The sequence below is a fragment of the Squalius cephalus genome (genome assembly GCF_949319135.1).
Source record: "Squalius cephalus genome assembly, chromosome: 11".
In the NCBI taxonomy this organism is placed as follows: Eukaryota; Metazoa; Chordata; class Actinopteri; order Cypriniformes; family Leuciscidae; genus Squalius; species Squalius cephalus.
In genome coordinates, this window is record NC_137132.1 from 37,147,444 (window position 1) to 37,165,275 (window position 17,832).

The 17,832-nt window shown below is 37.6% G+C and overlaps 1 protein-coding gene across 1 annotated transcript in view; it reads left to right on the plus strand.

Moving 5' to 3' along the window:
- LOC307166894 (complement C2) overlaps positions 1–12,836 on the plus strand; it is a 40,391-nt gene extending 27,555 nt beyond the window's left edge. Inside the window, exons 11-19 of the mRNA XM_079885648.1 lie at positions 1,283–1,420; positions 1,589–1,689; positions 1,820–1,949; positions 2,209–2,356; positions 2,602–2,678; positions 2,827–2,918; positions 8,514–8,646; positions 8,743–8,792; positions 10,592–12,836. Of these exons, the coding sequence (XP_079741774.1) occupies positions 1,283–1,420; positions 1,589–1,689; positions 1,820–1,949; positions 2,209–2,356; positions 2,602–2,678; positions 2,827–2,918; positions 8,514–8,646; positions 8,743–8,792; positions 10,592–10,750 (1,028 nt within the window). The 3' untranslated portion in view covers positions 10,751–12,836. The remainder of the gene's footprint in view (positions 1–1,282; positions 1,421–1,588; positions 1,690–1,819; positions 1,950–2,208; positions 2,357–2,601; positions 2,679–2,826; positions 2,919–8,513; positions 8,647–8,742; positions 8,793–10,591) is intronic.
- The last annotated feature ends 4,996 nt before the right edge of the window (positions 12,837–17,832 follow it).

Below are 17,832 nucleotides of genomic sequence, written 5' to 3' on the forward strand. Positions count from 1 at the left end.
TATAGTTAAATAGAAAGTGGCTGTAAGAAAATAGCTAAAGCATTGAAAATTCTCATTTCCACCATCAGGACAATAATTAAGAAGTTCCAATCAACTAAAGATTTTACAAATCTGCCTGGAAAAGGACGTGTGTCTATATCATCCTAATGCAAGAGTTTGAGTGGCCAAAGACTCTCCAAGGATCACAGATAGAGAATTCCAGAAATTAGTTAAGTCTTGGGGTCAGAAAGCCTAAAAAAAAAAAGATCAAACAACTCCTACATCCCCACATGTTGTTTGGGAGGGTTTAAAAAAAAAATCCTCCTCGCTCATCAAAAAACAAAATCCAGCATATTCATTTGTCAGACACGACTGGAACTTCAAAAGTGACCAGATTCTATGGTCAGATGAAACTGAAAAAAAAAATTGTTTTTTGGAAGCAAACCCACCAGATGGGTTTGGTGAAAACAGGAATAAAAAGTACCCCGGCCATGTCCACGGTTAAATATAAATATAAATATACTGTTGGATCTTTTGAGGGCCATTTTTTTTTTTTTTTTTTTTTTTTGCTGGAGGTCCTGGACATCTTGTTCAGAATGACACATGGTATCATGGATTCTAGCAAATACCAACAGATAAAAAAATCTAAACCTAACAGCCTCTGCTGCAAATCTTATAACGGGCCGTGGTTGGATCTTTGATCAGGATAATAATCCAAAATAAACATCAACATCAACACAGAACTGTGTCACTGAGCATAATATGAAGCTTCTGTCAAAACCATCCCAATCCCCTGACCTGATCACTATAGAAAATGAGTGGGGTGAACGGAAGAGTAGAAACAACAACATGGAGCCGGGAATCTGAAGGATCTGGAGAGATTCTTTATGGAGGAGCTGTTATCTTGGCAAAAGGATGTTACATAAAATAAAAAGGTTTATTGGCAACAATAAAAGGTTGCCAATAATTATAGCCAACTTGTTTTGGAGAAAATAATTTACTTCATAATATGATTTACTCCTCACTTTCAATTATTTTCCTGCAATGAAATGTTAGATTTTTTGCCTATTTTTTTTAATGAAATATCAAATGGATAAACAATGCAGATTTATTTTTACAGCCATATTTGATCATATTTACCAGGGGTGCCAATAATTCTGACCACAAATGTAGGTAGTGTAAGCAAGCCAGTTAATCATACGTTATTTCCTTGTGGGTGTATTTTGTGAAGGCCTTGATCCAAGGTGTCAAAAAATACAGCCTAATGATTTTCACCAGTTGTGTGCATTTATATGTTTCACAGATGTGTATGTGTTTGCTGTCCAAGGAAATGTTAACAAGAAAGATCTTTCAAGCATTGCCTCTTCCAAAAAAGATGAGCTGCATTTTTTTATTTTAGAGGACTATAAACATCTAGGATCTGTGTTCAACCGAATGATCAGTAAGTAATCAGATATCAGAGAACCTCTAGGGTCCCACAGTTGAAATCGTTGTCCAGAGACTCTGACAAATGAATATGTTTATTTTCAGTTTCAATCTGAATATCTTTCTCCAGATATATTGTTTCAAAGCAGCTTTACTGATAATAGTGCCTTACTGTACAATTCAGGTGATTCTGCTGTGACTAAATGTGGAGTGGCACGAGAGCAAGAGGGAGAGGAAGAGAAGTCTGAAACTTACACCAGACCTTGGCATGTCGATGTTCTCTGGGTTGGTAAATTCATATCAAGAGTTTAACAATTTAATAAAACTTGAGATAAAAACTTCTATAAAAGCACTGCTTTCAGATGGTAGATCATATTTTACCCTTTTTTTGTTTTTTTGTTTTTGTGTCATCCAGGGAGCTAAAACATGCAGAGGGACTCTAGTGACTAAGAGCATGGTATTGACAGCTGCACACTGCTTAATAAAGGTGAATACAGATGAATCTGTATCAACTGCCAGTTCTGCTGACATAACAGTTCGCCATGGTAAGAATTGTTGCTTTTGTCATCAATGTTATGGAATAATGTTATGGACTCATGCTACTCAGAGAGAATCTCTTATAAAGTCAGCTAAAAATCAAAGCCAAATCGAAGAGAGTTTATGAAAGAATTTTTTTTTTTTTATTATGTGCAGCGATGAATTAGACCAGGAACAGTAAATTGAGTAAATTGAATTTATGTTGATTTTATCCTGTCATGCACAGACGCTAAACTACATGTACTTTGCTTCCATTCTCTTACAAAGGTAATGGTGAAGTTAAAGCCATGGAGTTGATTCTTCATCCACTGTTTAATGTGAAAGGCCTTAAGCACAAGAATGTAAATGAGTTTTATGATTACGACATTGCTCTGGTTAGGATGAGAGAAAACATTACGATATCTTTGAAGGCAAGGTAAGATTCAAATACCCTTTCCCTTGGATATATATTCTGGTGTTTTTTTTTTTTTTTTAATCTTAAATATGTGCTATGAATAAATAGAGAGTGCTTATAAACAGCTGCTGAGATGATATTCTCAGTTGAAACGGAGTAAAGACTTGGACCAGAAACAGTATTCAATATGTCATGGCTTAACAAGCAGACTGCCTTGGAGTTCTGTCTTGCCAATTAATGCATTACATCTATACCTTTCTACACAGGCCCATTTGTTTACCTTGTACCAAATCATCAAACCGGGCTCTCAGAATGGACCCAGACTCTACATGTGACGCGCACAGTGAGTATTTATGAAATTCAATTCATATATTGTTATGAATATCTACAGTGAATAACATCAAAGTTCAAAACATACCCAAACTCATAATCTTTAGCTAAAAGATAAAAAATAATTCTATGATGAAATGAATGTTTGTGTGCATGAGCAGAGAGATCCCTGCTCCACCTGGAGGAGACTCCGGCTCACTTCATCAGACAGGGAACTCGTCGATCAGACACCCACATACATAGTGGTGCAAAGGTGAGTGCTGTCCTTACAAAATTACAACACTTTAATTTGTGCTGTGCCTTTATTAGATAATGCAGTGTATATGAGTCAGAAAACAACAGGGAGGAGGAGAGAGGGGGGAGGACCTTGAGCCGGGACTCAAACTCAGATCATATATAGGAGTTATATATGCATTATACACTCACCGGCCACCTCATTAAGTACACTTTGCTAGTACTGGGTTGGACCCGTTTTTTCCTTCAGAACTTAATTCTTTGTTGCATAGATTCAACAAGATGCTGGAAACATTCCTCAGAGACTTTGGTCCATATTGACATGATCACATCACACAGTTGCTGATTTGTCGGCTGCAAATCCATGATGCAAATCTTCCGTCTCAGCACATGCCAAAAGGCCTCTTTTTCAAGATTTTCAAGGAACCAGTTTCCCTCACACCACAGCCTGAACCGTTGATACAAGGCAGGATGAATCTATGCTTTCATGTTGTTGACACCAAATTCTGACCCTACCATCTAAATGTTGCAGCAGAAACCGAGACTAGCAGACCAGGCAACGTTTTTTCAATCTTCCATTCTTAGGTTTTATTGAGCCGGTGTGAATTGTAGCCTCAGTTTCCTGTTCTCATCTGGCACCAGTTTGCCTTCTGCTGCTTTAGTCCATCTGCTTCAAGGTTCCACGTGTTGTGCGTTCAAAGAGGATCTACTGCAGACCTTGGTTGTAATGAGTGGTTATTTGAGTTACTATTGTAACTCAAATCAGTCAGGCCATTCACCTCTGACCTCTGGCATCAACAAAGCATTTTCACCCACAGAACTGCTGCTCACTATTTTCTCTCTCTGTAAACCCTAGAGATGGTTGTGCATAAAAATCCCAGTAGATCAGCAGTTTCTGAAATACTCAGATCAGCCCATCTGGCACCAACAACCATGCCACGTTCAAAGTCGCAGCACCAGGTCAGCAGGAGATTATAGTTTCAGTGAGGTAAGGGTTAGGCATCCAACAGCTCTGAAACTGCTTGCCTGGTGCTGCCAGTCTGAAAAGGCTATGGCTCTGCAGATGATGTGTCTTAGAGCGGTTTTATTGGCAAAAACATTCAACATATGCGAAGAATATGTGTTGACTCTTCTTCTTCGTAACCTCTGCAATTCGCTCTGGTGTGCTGGATCTTCTAGGCCAAATCCTGACTTATGGTGATCCATTCTTACATTATTAGTGCTTGAAGTTGATCACAATTTATGTACTTCTACTTGTCCAGTCACCTTTTGAGGATTGACCACAGGTTCTCTATGTGTTACGATCTCCCCTTTTTACGTCTAGGTGTTAAGGGAAAATGTAACAAAGAGATGAGAGAGACCATGGGAAACTTCTCATCTCCAGCCCCAGCTCAGGAAAGAACACTGCCAACCAAAGGTCAAACTGAAGCGTAATTTATTAAAACAGGGAAAAAAAGGGAACAAAAGCTTCAGGAGGGCGCAAGGCCAAAATAATAAACAAAAAGATTCTAACTAAATTTTAATCTTCTAAATGACCTATAACAAAAGGAAAATGAAAAGAAAAACAGCAAAACTTCCCTGTCTCACTCAGAAAATGACATATGGCAGATAAATGACAAATAACTCAACTAACAAAAGACTTAACAACTTTAACTGTCATCACAAAAAAAAGGTATACCAGTGCACGTTCTTAGCAAAAACTAGTGATGGCAATTTCAAAATACTGCTTCATGAAGCTTTGAAGCCTTTATGAATCTTTTGACGAATCAATGGTTAGGAGGAGTGTGTATCAAACTGCCAGAGTCACATGATTTCAGTAAATGAGGCTTCATTACGTCATAACTGTTTCGAAACACTACTTTGACATTTCAATGGTTCACAGCTGGGGGCGATGAACTCTGTCAACCCATGAATCATGAGGAGACTCTGAGAACAAATTAACAAGTGTCTGTGGGTTTTACCTGATCTCTGATCAGTTTTATACATTTGTAGACATTTTAATTAGACATTAGTATAATTAAAATGAATAATGGTAGTTAATAGTCTTATTGGCCTGTAAGCAGAGCCATTCATAGAACAAACAAAACAAACCCTGACAATTGATAAAAGAACGTATACACTTGATAATCTTATTAGATGATTAGATAATTGCATTTGAAAGATTTTACTTTCAATAAAAAATTTGCAATAGATTTGTAAAAGGTGTTTTTATGCATGTTTGACCCTGGTTTTTGTTGCATTTACACTTTTCCGACCACTAGGGGTCACCGTGGAGTCGGGTGTCAGATTGTTTCGAAGCCTTAACATAATCCAGCACATTTGCTTCAACTGTTTCAGTGTTTCACTAAGCCTTGATCTGCCCACCACTAGCAAAAACCAATCCAATACCTTCAATTCAATTAACAGTTAATATTAAAGGAGTCATAACCTAGTATTACCTTGGATACCTACTGCTGTATTATAGTCTTTCAGGCCCTTCTAAAAAAGAAAAGTGGAAAAAAAATAAACAGAGAGCTCCTCTGACCCTTATTTCTGAAGGCATTATTGTCTCGCGAGATCTGATGCGATATTTTGGCTGTCGTGGACGGTCATTTTAATAATGCAAATGAGGGGCGCGTTGATTGGTTGCAGGAAGGAGGGGGGTTGACACCGCAGGTAACGCTTTAGCATATCATTCCAAAATGACATCATGGCGCAAGTTGTGAATGAACCCGACCTGGCCGCGACCGGCTTCCCGGCCAGTGTATAAGCGTTAGGCAATCGATATACAACAATAGCCGAATTCATGATGACCTCAGTCATTTGTTTTTTGCAAAGTAACGTTAGCAGCCATTCCCCATGTTTACCTCGAAGCTAATACTCCCGCCAGTGTTGTGCCTGAACGCGTTCATTGAACTCGTTCAGATTTTGGGCGAACGTGAACTGAACGTACCGCATTACTGCCTGATGAACGTTACTGTGAACTCGTTCATTCTGGTGTCTGTGAACGCCACACTCTCTCAGTTTAACTTCGTTCAGTAGGATGCCAGATTTCTATAAAGCCTTCCAGGCGAAAACCCACCTAAAACACACCGTAAACCGGCCTTAATATGTAGCGGAAAAACACCCAATCTGGCAACACCAGTCACCAGTGTCTATTGACTCTCTTGTTCGATCTCGTTGATCAAAATGAACAAATCTTTTTTCGAGTCATTTCGTTCATTTAAGGGGCTTTAAATGTTACTATTAACTGGCAAATTCCCCGAACACATCCACCTACGCAATCTTGATCATATTCTGAATTAAGAAATCATTATAATGCAGTCAAAAATCGTTTACAGGGAACATAAATAATTACTTCACCTCGAGTCTTTCGTTTATTTGTCTAGTGACAGACGCAATAGCATACAATAGCCGCATTAGCAGTTAGCTGCTGTTTGTTACACACAGTAGAGCAATATAAACACAGTCTTACCGTTTCAATTGCAGGCAAGTCTCTGATTGTTGGAATGGCGCTTTTCCCGAGCTTCGATGCCAACTTCGCCTGATATTGCCCCAAATTTGTGAAGGATTCCGGCGTACAATGTTTAGCACAGCACAGACACCTAACGTTAAGCCAGTGGGAAGGGTTGAAGGAACCGCGTCATTAAAAATGAATTTAATCCACTGTTCCCTGATAGCTAGGTCCGTTCTTGGTAGAGAAAACACATTTACATGTTGATTCTGGCAGTCAACCACAGAGCAACTCACGTGTGCACTACGTTTCTGCATCTTTCTCGACTGAACTGAATATGAGGGGGAGAGGGGCAGGGCTTCCTGCAGCATAGGTCTGCGGTGTCCATATATGGTATATCCTGCCCCGTCTTGACGTCAAGACGGGGCAGAAATCAAAATCTCGTTTTTTAGTGCGCGTGCACGTGGGCTATTTTACAAACCCTGAGGTAAACAAACGCTTCACTTTTAAATATCGGCTTCCCGGCCAGTGTATAATCATTATGCAATCATAACATACATTGATTCTCGTGGAAAAGTGAAAATTGCAGGTTATGACTCCTTTAAATTATTTACAAAAGAAAAACAACATTGGCGAATGATCTGGGGCAGAAGAGAAGAAGTCCACATGGGGAGGGGAAAAACCTCCAAATCTCTCTGCTTGCTGTGTGGCTTTAGGGTGCTTTTAGTGCTGGCCCTCTTCTTGCAGGAACCGATGAATGCCAGATGACCATCAGTAAATGAGGTACAGGTGTCTACAATCAGCACCTGAAGAGCATCAGCATAGAGAAAAAAAATAGAGAGGGAAAAATGCAAAAGCAACAATACAGAAAAATACATAGCAATGACCTTAACATATGCACAAGAGAAAAACAATACGTCCTTAGATGTAACATATGGGATGAAGATCCAGGGAGTTGCCAGGATCTCTGACTCCGAACCACTTCATTATCACTTTTGCCTTGTGACATGCTGCTCCATCATGCTGGAAAATGCACGGATCATCACCAAATTTCTCCTGAGTCATTGGGAGAAGTTTCTCTTGCAGGACGTTTTGATACCATTCTTTATTAAACAGCGTTTTTGGGCATAATTGTGAAAGCGCCCACTCCCTCAGATGAAAAGCAATCCAACACATGGATGGCCTAAGGATGTTTCGCTGTTGGAACGACACTGGACTGGTAGCGTTCACCTTTTCTTCTCCAGACAATCTATTTTCCAGATGTCCCAAACAAAGTGAGCTTCATCTGAGAAAATAACTGTAGTCTTCTGCTGTCCAAACCTTGTTTGTCATGGAGAGAAGTGGCTTCTTTGCTGATCTTCTGGACACCAGGCCGTGACACGATTCCTGTAGCCATTTGCTCTTTCTGGACACTCTGGGACATCCCAAAACAGGATCTTCTTCACTACAGTCGGACCTCTCTCCTTGAAGTTCTCGATGATCCGGTAAATGGTTCTTTCAGGTGCAATATTCTCTGCAGAAATTTCCTTGCATGTGAGGCCATATTGATGCAAAGCGATGATGGCTGCAAGTCTTTCTTTTGGAGGCAACCATTGCTAACACAAGAACACAATGATTAGAAGCACTTCTTTCCTTCCTTTAATGCAATCAGTTTGCTCTCATAATTCAATCAGAATGATAGAGTGATTTTACCTGACTTGTGCACATTCACACTTTCTCATGAGCTATTGATATGATTAGTGAAATGATGTTAGATGCCAGGGCCAAAAAACAAATAGACATATGTTTGGGTTTTTGTGATAAAGTGAAGCTTTTTGCAGTTATTTAAAATTCATCTGATCCCTCCGCACAATAATCTAGAAACAATGTGCATCAAAACAGCAAAAACTGAAGCAGCAAACTTCAGTTTTGCAGTGATTTCTTTGCACAGAATTTGTCACTGCCTAATCTTTTGGCCACAGCTGTACATAAACCAACAATTAAAACAGGAAGAACACATCCTTTGTGAATAGACTTGTAGGACTGAAGGACAGTGGTAGACTTGTGTTCAATAAAATGGAAATAAAACAAACAATAATTCACTTGTAATGTGATTACTTGTGATCCATTTGATTAATTAATCAGTGCATCCTATAAGTTAGTCGATTATGTATATCAAAATAATAAAACTTTCTTCCACAGAGAGGTGAATGCTTAAAGAAAGCAAGATCCAGCTTCCCTGCAAACAGCAGCGCATCACTGTCAGAAGTGATAACAGACCGGTTCATGTGCACTGGAGGAACAGAGACAATCAGACATGAAATGACTTGCAAAGGTTTGATTGAAGAAATTTTTATTTATTATAATATATATATATATATCTTCATATCTACACACTGAGATGACACATAATGAGTGCAATTCTTTGCAGGGGATTCTGGAGGAGCTCTCTTTCTGCGTAAGAGGATGCGATATTTTCAAGTGAGTGCTTTGTAGTTTATTTTCAAATTTCTTTCGCCTTGATAAAGAGAGAGTTCCCGAGGTGGAAGTTAAAGTGCTCAGCAAAAAACTAAAATTATCATTATTATTATTATTTAATTTTTTTTGGTCTTAATAATACTTTTACTTGAGTCAAAATAATGTAAGATAATATTACGTGTTTTTTAAAGAATATGTCTTGATATCACTGGCAAATAAGAAATTTCTAGGATGAATTTCCACTTCATATTCAAATACTTCCAATATTAATATTACAATATACACAATATTTATCACCAGGATAAGTGAATTAGAGAGATCAATGTCCATAAGTGAATATGTACAGTAGTGGCAAAAAGTGATGTCTGAAGCGGATATTTGTTTTTAATGATCCTACAAGTTAGTTTAAACCATCAAAATATGAGAGAAAAAAAAAAAAAAAGTGTGTGTATATGAGGGAAGAGCAAATAACTAAACTTTAAGGTATTTATCTGACTGAATTTTTTGGCAAAAAAGGCAAACTACAGCTACGGGTTTTATTTTGATATGCAAAAAAAAAAAAAAAAAATGCATAGAAAAACAAAAAGCTCATGGGGAAAAGCTTACACTGACTACAACATAATCAATTATTAATATTTCTTTGGTTCTCACTTGTTTTTGCATGCGTTCATAATTTCTTTGTATGACAGCCTGGCAAATTTTTTTTTATATTTTGAATAAGTACTTACTGTGTAACCACTAAAAAAGTATGTTCTATATAGTATGAATGTGTGTAGTATGAATGTAATCCAGACTGACTACATCCGCCATGTTGTTATTATCATGTGACCTGCCAGCGTCAGTTGCGTCGTTTTACTGCCACTCATAAATCTTCTCCTGTGGCCTCAATCTCACCGGAACTAGTAGGTCATCAGGGTACTTTTTGCCTAATCTTTTATGAGTACTGTGAATTCGGACATAGACTACTTCTTTTGTCAAATACTATTTTTTGCCTACTATATAGAAGGGAAGTATGCTATTTGCTATGCACTAGTATGCTAACCCTAACCCTAAGCACTGGTTTTTCTCGTCATTACAGTTCAGTGCAGGCGTCTTCTTGCGGCATATCTTTGTGTGACAGAGGAAACACTGTTTTGATTCTTTTGCACATTTTCTAAGCTCTTCACGAGTGTCAGCTAGAAAAATACCATCATATGCACACACATACGATGAGCGCATTAAGCCGAGCACACAGCATTGTTTTGAATGTGCGGTAAGTTCAGTCGCAAAATGTCATAAAAGCTGTTCCTTTTTGTTTTGTCTTTAAGTTCGGCGTTAAAAATGACATTGTGAACGCTAAGAGAACCAGGACTAAATGTATAATTTTCTTTTTTTTCGTCAAGACCAAAAGTTCCAAGAGAACCAAACTACAATTGCGAACAAACCCTAAAACTAAACAGGGGTGCGTTTAAAGCGTCGTTTTTGAAGAGTGAGCATGTACATGCTCTAGAACGTAAGAGCTATGATTGAATCTGGAAATAACTAAGCAAAATAACTAGAGACATAGTTTTCAGATGTAATTTATAGCAAAACTTTTAGCATTAATTCGATCTCAAATGGATTCATTAAAAGAAGTTATTACTGAACAACAAATTTGCGACAGTACGGTTTTGGGAAACAGTCGTGACTAGCAAGTTGATTTCTTCAACGATGCATAATACTATGGTAAGTTAAGCAGCGAGTTACATCGTTGTTCAGGAAACACACCCCAGAGCAAAACTCTTGACTTCTCAAATCATTTGACTTCTGTTATTCTCCCACAGGTGGCAGTCATTAGCTGGGGCACTAAGGAGACATGTGACTCAAGGACCGCTGTCAGAGATAACCGGCCTCTAGACGCCCGGGACTTCCACATCAGTGTGTTCACAGTGATGCCCTGGCTCAAGCAGCACCTTTACAAGGAGCTGGAATTTCGTCCTTAGCATAGCGGAGCCGACTGAAACACAGGAATGCATAAGAAACTATGCAGATTTGACAGATTCCTGAATGTTTTCAGAGTGCATGGTCTGTGAGTGAGCTGACATGCTTTTGTCAAAGGATTTTATCGGTTCAAGATAAATAAAAACAGATTATTATCTCATTTATGATGACATTTTTTTTTTTTTATATAATCCCAATTGGAAGATTGTTTGTATTAGGTAAATGGTTGAAAGGAGACAATACTAATTTAATGTTTTGTCGGGACCATTACCATTAAAGATGATTGACATTTAGCATAGAGTTTGGGTTGGTGGTATAGATCTGTTCTGGGCTCCCAAGAACTCCCAGTCCATCAATGCAGTGTAGAATGGATAAGAGCAGCGATAAAACCCCCTGCTAAGCAACCCAAACAACAAAAAGCATTACAGATATCATTAGTGCTATTGATGACAATAATGTAATGGCATTAAGGAATGTCAGAGGCCAAGTGCTGACTGCGGACAAGTGGAAGATCTGGGGATGGTGGAGGGTAATAGCTCCTGAGCAACACAATGAAGAATAACTGAAAAGGTAACTTAAATAGGAATGCTGTGATAGGCGTTATATTCCTATAGGTAGACGTGGATCAGCTGAGCGCCAGCTGATGTTATACGCTTGATTTATTAAACTGACTTCAGGCCATGTTCAGTACAGCATAGAACTATACAACTCATTATTTCTTTAGTGCACAGTATGCAAACAAGTATGTATGTATACCTGAATGATATATTTTGCAGTATGTGTAAAATACAACAGAGCACACTGTACTGGGTCCTTTATCCCACAATGCAACAGACTCAATATGGGCCATCCATTTGCAATGTAATGAGCAAACCATAATATCATAAGACATGATTTTAAATATTTCTTCCTTTACTCTTTCTTTAAATCTGCCGAGAGTTGGTAGATTTTTACACAAAATGGATTAATAGAAAATGTTTAATTCTGAGATAACTGAACAACACTTGTTGAATTCAACATGCAACGTAACAAGGTCCTGTGACAGTTATGTAGCATAACTAACACAGACAAAGGAGAAGATAACAAATCACAATATCGTCCAACACAATGAATTGACAATATGCTATTAGAACATACAACAACAAGAAGGGTATTCGGTCTTTTAAACCACACTGTAAAAAATTGCTGTTAAAAAAAACTGCCAAAATCTAACAGTTAAATACTGTTTTCCATCAAAACAGTAAAGTACTGTATAAAACATTGCATTCTGGGCAATATTTTGTGTTTAAGAAATTGCTGTTAATTTACAGAAAATTCTTAACAGTACTCTGCTGTATTTAAGTAATGTAGTTTTTTACTGTTTGCAATGCATTATGGGCTGTATTAAATTACAGTACAATGCAGTATTTTTTTATTTGGTGTTGGAGTGCGAAGTTAGAGTTTGGTCAAAGTGCATAACTGTTTTGTCAATTAGGTTTATTTAAAATTTTCGAGCATCCAAAATAATTTTCAGTCGGGTAGGCCTACTTATTTTACAATTAACCACTCCGAGCTCCGAGCATCACTAAAAAGCAATTAAGCATCCTCTCATTCGGCCTGAGAGGCAAGCCCCCTAAAAAGGCGAGGTTAGAGGATGCTGGCCCAGAGAAGGAGGTGACAAGTCCAAAAAGGCAACAAACACTTACAATAAACAATACCAGTCATAATCTTCTCTCTCTCTCTCTCTCTCACACACACACACACACACACACACGCGCGCGCGCGGAAATTGAATAAATACTTTGTATTTGGTATTTGAGCAATTATTAATAACAACAACAAAAACACTAATAGTTAGGGAAAGTTAGGAATTTTTTTGCCAATCTGCAAAAAAAATTCTTACCAATAGCTTTTTTTAACATGTGTTCCTATAGGTGTCTAGTAACACCTCCCAAAAGCCTGGAGAGGCAATCAAAGTTGGGGTGCCCAGACGGCCTGGGTAAAAATAATGTTTATTTTTTATTTTTATATATTACCTTTTGAGATGTCTAACTAGGGGTTTTTAGGGGTGCCGAATCTATCCCAGCCATTAGTTTTGAGTAAAAATGACTTTACAAAAAAAAAAAAAAAATGACCACATAAAATGGTTTTATTGAACAATTACAAAACCAAACTTACTAAATCGGTTTAAGGCGAGACACTACAGGTGAAGGGTAACATGTTTAACTAGCAGATGTCACCATGAAACTTTCCCAGTTGATTACCTATATTAAGATGATAAAAAAATGTATTACAAGTTTTCTGTAATTTAATGTTTAAATATGCAAATTAGGCAATATCTAAATAAATATACGCTAATTTGCATATATTTTAAAAAACTAAATCTGAGTATTGGATAAAGCCAGGTTAAAAATTATTTTTTTCATTGTGTTCACATATTAGATGGGGAAAAAAATACTGAGGGATTTATGGATATCTACTTTTGTTATCCTGTAAATCCAAAAATACTGTCAATAGCCTTAAAAAAATGATTTTCACCATGTTTTTTGGAATAAAATGTTATATAAATCAGGCTAGGAATAATATATTTACAAATCCCTCTATATGTCTTCATAATATAACTAGGTACAAGACTGGAGAGTTTGGTGTATATCGGTGCTACTGAAGTGGAGATTTCAGACTTCGAGTATGAGAGGAAAGTCATTTTGAGAAAATGGGTTTTAAAGATTTAGCATCAGCCAATGAGATTGCGCATTCAGCCCTTTTACTTTCACGATTGGTTGCTGATAAAAAGGAAATGACCATATTTGGATCCGACAGCATTGTACAGGAGAGAGAGAGCTTTCCAGCGGTGTGTGTGATGACAGGGTGACGGCAGCGATCGTGGAGCAGCGTGTTGATTAAGAACGCCAACTTTTGTTGAATTTGTGACAAATCTACAGAAGCAAACAGACAAAGTGTAGAAAAATAAAGACCTAAATGTGTATTTCGGACTTTTTTTCACCACAAGTCTGAAAGAAGACATGTTATTGAAGACAAATATCCAAAAATCTCAAAATTGACCAGTAAAAAAAACACGATGTTTTTGCCTGCTGTGTCTCGCCTTAAAATTTAACAAACCTCATCCAACTCCCCTGCATCTTCCTCACTCCTGTTATCATCTGGCTGGTTGATTGATGTTCTGGCAAGAGTTACCATGACAGTTCCCACAAACAGAAATACGCTTGACGCCTTGCTTTTTACAGCAGCACCTGAGATGCAATAAACATAACATTCCTCAAGAGCAATTTTTGAAGGGGACACCAATAATACAGGCAAAATTGTACTTTCTATGGATATGTGTACACAGAGGAAAGCCTTACTACTATTATTAGTGTAGCATGGAGACCGTGCCATTATCCTTCTTTTCAAAGTTTCTCTCTGGTTCATTGAAAAAGCTGACTAAATTTACCAAAATATTCTTCACTGGTGTGCGAAATTGACAAAACTGGTGCTGGTAACTTGGCATGTTTAGGACTGCCGACTCCTAAAGTTTTTGATATTCTTCATATTCTGTGTGGTGGTCAGTTCACAGCAGTGACCAAAATCATTTTTTCAAAAGTTTCAATAGATTTTTACCTTCATTGGCATTTTTACCTTTATAAATTTATTTTTAAACCTAATTATATACATGCATCATCTTTTGTGTCAATTTCATACATTTAATTTAATTTAATTATAATAATAAGACACAATAGGGCTGTTACCGATCAAATTAAATAAAACACAGAAGCTGCATTTGAAATGGCATTTAGATGCTTTTACACAGACATAAATAATGTTTTGTTTAAAACATAAAACGTTGAATGTTGATATTTGAAATGATTTAAAGGGGTGGTTGATTGCGATTTCACTTTTTTCATTTTAAGTAGTGTGTACTGTTGCTGCTGGTGCATGAACAGTATCTGCAAAGTTGCTGCGCTGAAAGTTCAACGTAAGCAGAGATATCTTCTTTTAAAAATCAGGAAGTTTAATGCCTACAAAAACGACTCGAATGGGACTACAACGAGATACTTCCCGGGTTTTATACGTAACTAACCCACATCAACCCTCCCTCCGGAATATGCAAAAAAGGGGGCATGGTCATATTTCTGCGGCTTTGTCGAAGAGGAAGAGTTATAGTGGAGAGCTGTAGCTATGCCGTCGAAAGTGTGTTATTTTCACCCAGCTGTCAGGTCTTCTGTGTTCAGGCTTCCTACGGACGCTGTAGTTCGTCAACAATGGCTAAAATTTATGTTTGATTATGTTCCTGAAAATTACAATAGTAATTTAGCTCTCTGTGCTGCGCATTTTACGGAAGACAGCTTCCAGAATCTCCACGAATTCAATGCCGGATTCAACAAGAAACTGTTACTAAAACATGAAGCAGTTCCAACTTTAAAACCAGAGGCAGCAGTTGTTGGGCCACAACCTGTAAGTAAGACTTAATAATTTTAAATGTATTTAATTTCAGACGTAATGTTTTAGTTTTATCAAGGACCTAAACAAATGCCAGCGCTGGCTTTAGTAGCCACTTAGTTTGTGTGTCTATGACAAACGCGTACAAACATTTTCGACCTGAATTTGTAATTATGTACTGATTTTGTAAATGTATTTTCCATGTATACTTTATGACGTAATTTTTCGATTTGATCAAGAACGTAAACCAACGCTGTTTGTTTATAGTAGCCAAGAGTGTGTATAAGACAAACGTGTATAAAGTTCAAAAAATTATATGTAATCGATAAAACAATAACTTTAAAAAAAAAGGTATTACTCAGTCATGTATATTAAATGTTTAATCAGGAGAAAATCGTATCTCAAAAGCTAACAAGCAGCAGTAGCATTTTCAAGTAACAGAGTATCGAAATTCTTATATAATAATAGTAGAATAGAATAATAATAGAAAAATTTACCATTCAGAAACGTTTTGTAAGAGCCGTGTTTGCGGAGGTTCTGCTTGACTCTCTTTATTGCTGCTTTCTGGGTCTGATTCTGGCTCAAACTGATACGGCAGTATTGACACCATTATTTACATTTGACCGGAGCACATGCAACTTTCACCCGTAAAGGTAATGGGCGTGAAGTTTCCGCACAACGTGCACTACGCAGTTTAGCCAATTACAACACACCGGCCCAACTAACCAATCTGAGCCCATTGCCTGTTTCTGAGGGAGTGGTTTCATAGAATCAGGAAGTCAACCGGTCGTTCAAATGACAGAGGAGAAAACGGCTTACAATAAAGGTGAAATTTATGAAAAATAAGGCTTTAAAAAAAAAAAAAAACCCCGAAGACATGTTATATTGCACCCCATAAACACAATCATGCAAAGAAAAAAAGCAGTAAACCACCCCTTTAAAACATGAAAAGATACTTTATTAAAATGTGAAATTAAAACCACCAGTAGGTGGCAGCAATTCATTGTTAATGAGTGAGTCATTGAGATTGGACTGATTCGTTCAAAAAGCTGATTCATAATTCAGTAAGGAAATACCTTGTGTGTTTCTCGAGACACAAATACAGTGCTGTGGCTTAGCTTTCAACTAACTAACTCAGGCAAACTTTTAAACTTTTAATTCATCAATTTATTAACCCCCTGAGACCCGAGAGTTTGCCAGGGGCCTGTACCATGAAGGTATAGCTGAACAAACTCGGGGTTACAGGATTAGTTTTGAGTTGACAAAACCAAACCGATGCGATCAGGCTTTATTGGTACCATGATGCAGCTCATCAACTTTCTCTGTCAACTCAGGCTTTGATCCTCAAGCTATGATTACTCCACGCGCGCATGCACATAAAAGAGTGACGTCGACACTGAACAACCAATCGTGGGTAGAGCGAGAGCGATATATTTTTCCGCGGAGGAGCAAGAGATAGGCTAATCATTCAGAATTACGATTAATTTAAATATGTATTTCAAGCTCGAAACAATACGGTCTCTGCGGCCAAAGCAAGAGAAGACTGTTGGAGAAAGATTGCTGATTGTTAATGTGTAAGTTAAACAAATATGTTTTATATTTATGTAAAATTATGTATATATGTATGTGTAGCCTATATGTGTAATATAGCCTATAGCCTATTTTTATAATATATAAAAAATGTGCATGTATGTACTAAGAAAGATTAATATTCATTGATTTTTTGATTTTTAGATGCAACCCCAACTCCAAATGTTCTTGGCAGCAGATAAAGACAAAATATAAAAATATAATTCAAAGTGGTGAGTATTTACCACAACCTTTTATTACTTTTGTTAACATTTTATCACAAACACTTGTTTGCAGCAAACAGAAATAAAGAGTTAAATTCAGAAAACCAGAATACACTGTGGCGGAGGAGTTGGCTCTGAGTAGGCAATAAGGGACGGCCAATTATGGATGTGATTACAGGTGCTGTACAATCTGACCCTGGTGCTGGCTCCTCTAAGCAAGTAACACTGGGTACGTGTGCAATACATTACTACTTTTAAGTTTTAAATATGGCTGACTGTATGTTCTGCAGTAGAGGGAAATACAGTGTCCCTGTTGAAGCCAGCACACACACAGTCTCCCACACAGAGGTCAGTATGCAGCAGACAGAACACCAAACATAACCTGCTTTACAACAGTTATGCTTTACATTGGCCTATTTTATTTATTAGGGTGGAGGAAATGATGAAGACACTCTGTCTGTGTGTTCTCAGACAGTTGCTGATGTGAATGCACTGGGCTTTTTATTATGGCGAACATTTGAATGTGTGGCATAAAAAAGGGACTGGCCCTTACACATCTCTTTTATTGTAGGATTTTTCACAACCTGCCCCAGAAACTGAGGCCTCTACTTCAATGGGCTTCAGAAGAAATGTGAACAAGGTAAGGATTTAAAACCCTTGACATAAATTACAGTCAGTCCTGTGTTTGTAGGAAGTCAAGGAACTTTTTGTGATTTTGATGAGCCTCCAGAAAACTTGTAATGATCATGTTTGTGGTGGAATTATGTTTCAGGTGGAAACAGACTCAGTCAGGGCCCTGTACAAAAGGAGTCTTGAACTAGACTGCACACTGCACACTAAAGGAGACTTGAACTAGACTGCACACTAAAGGAGTC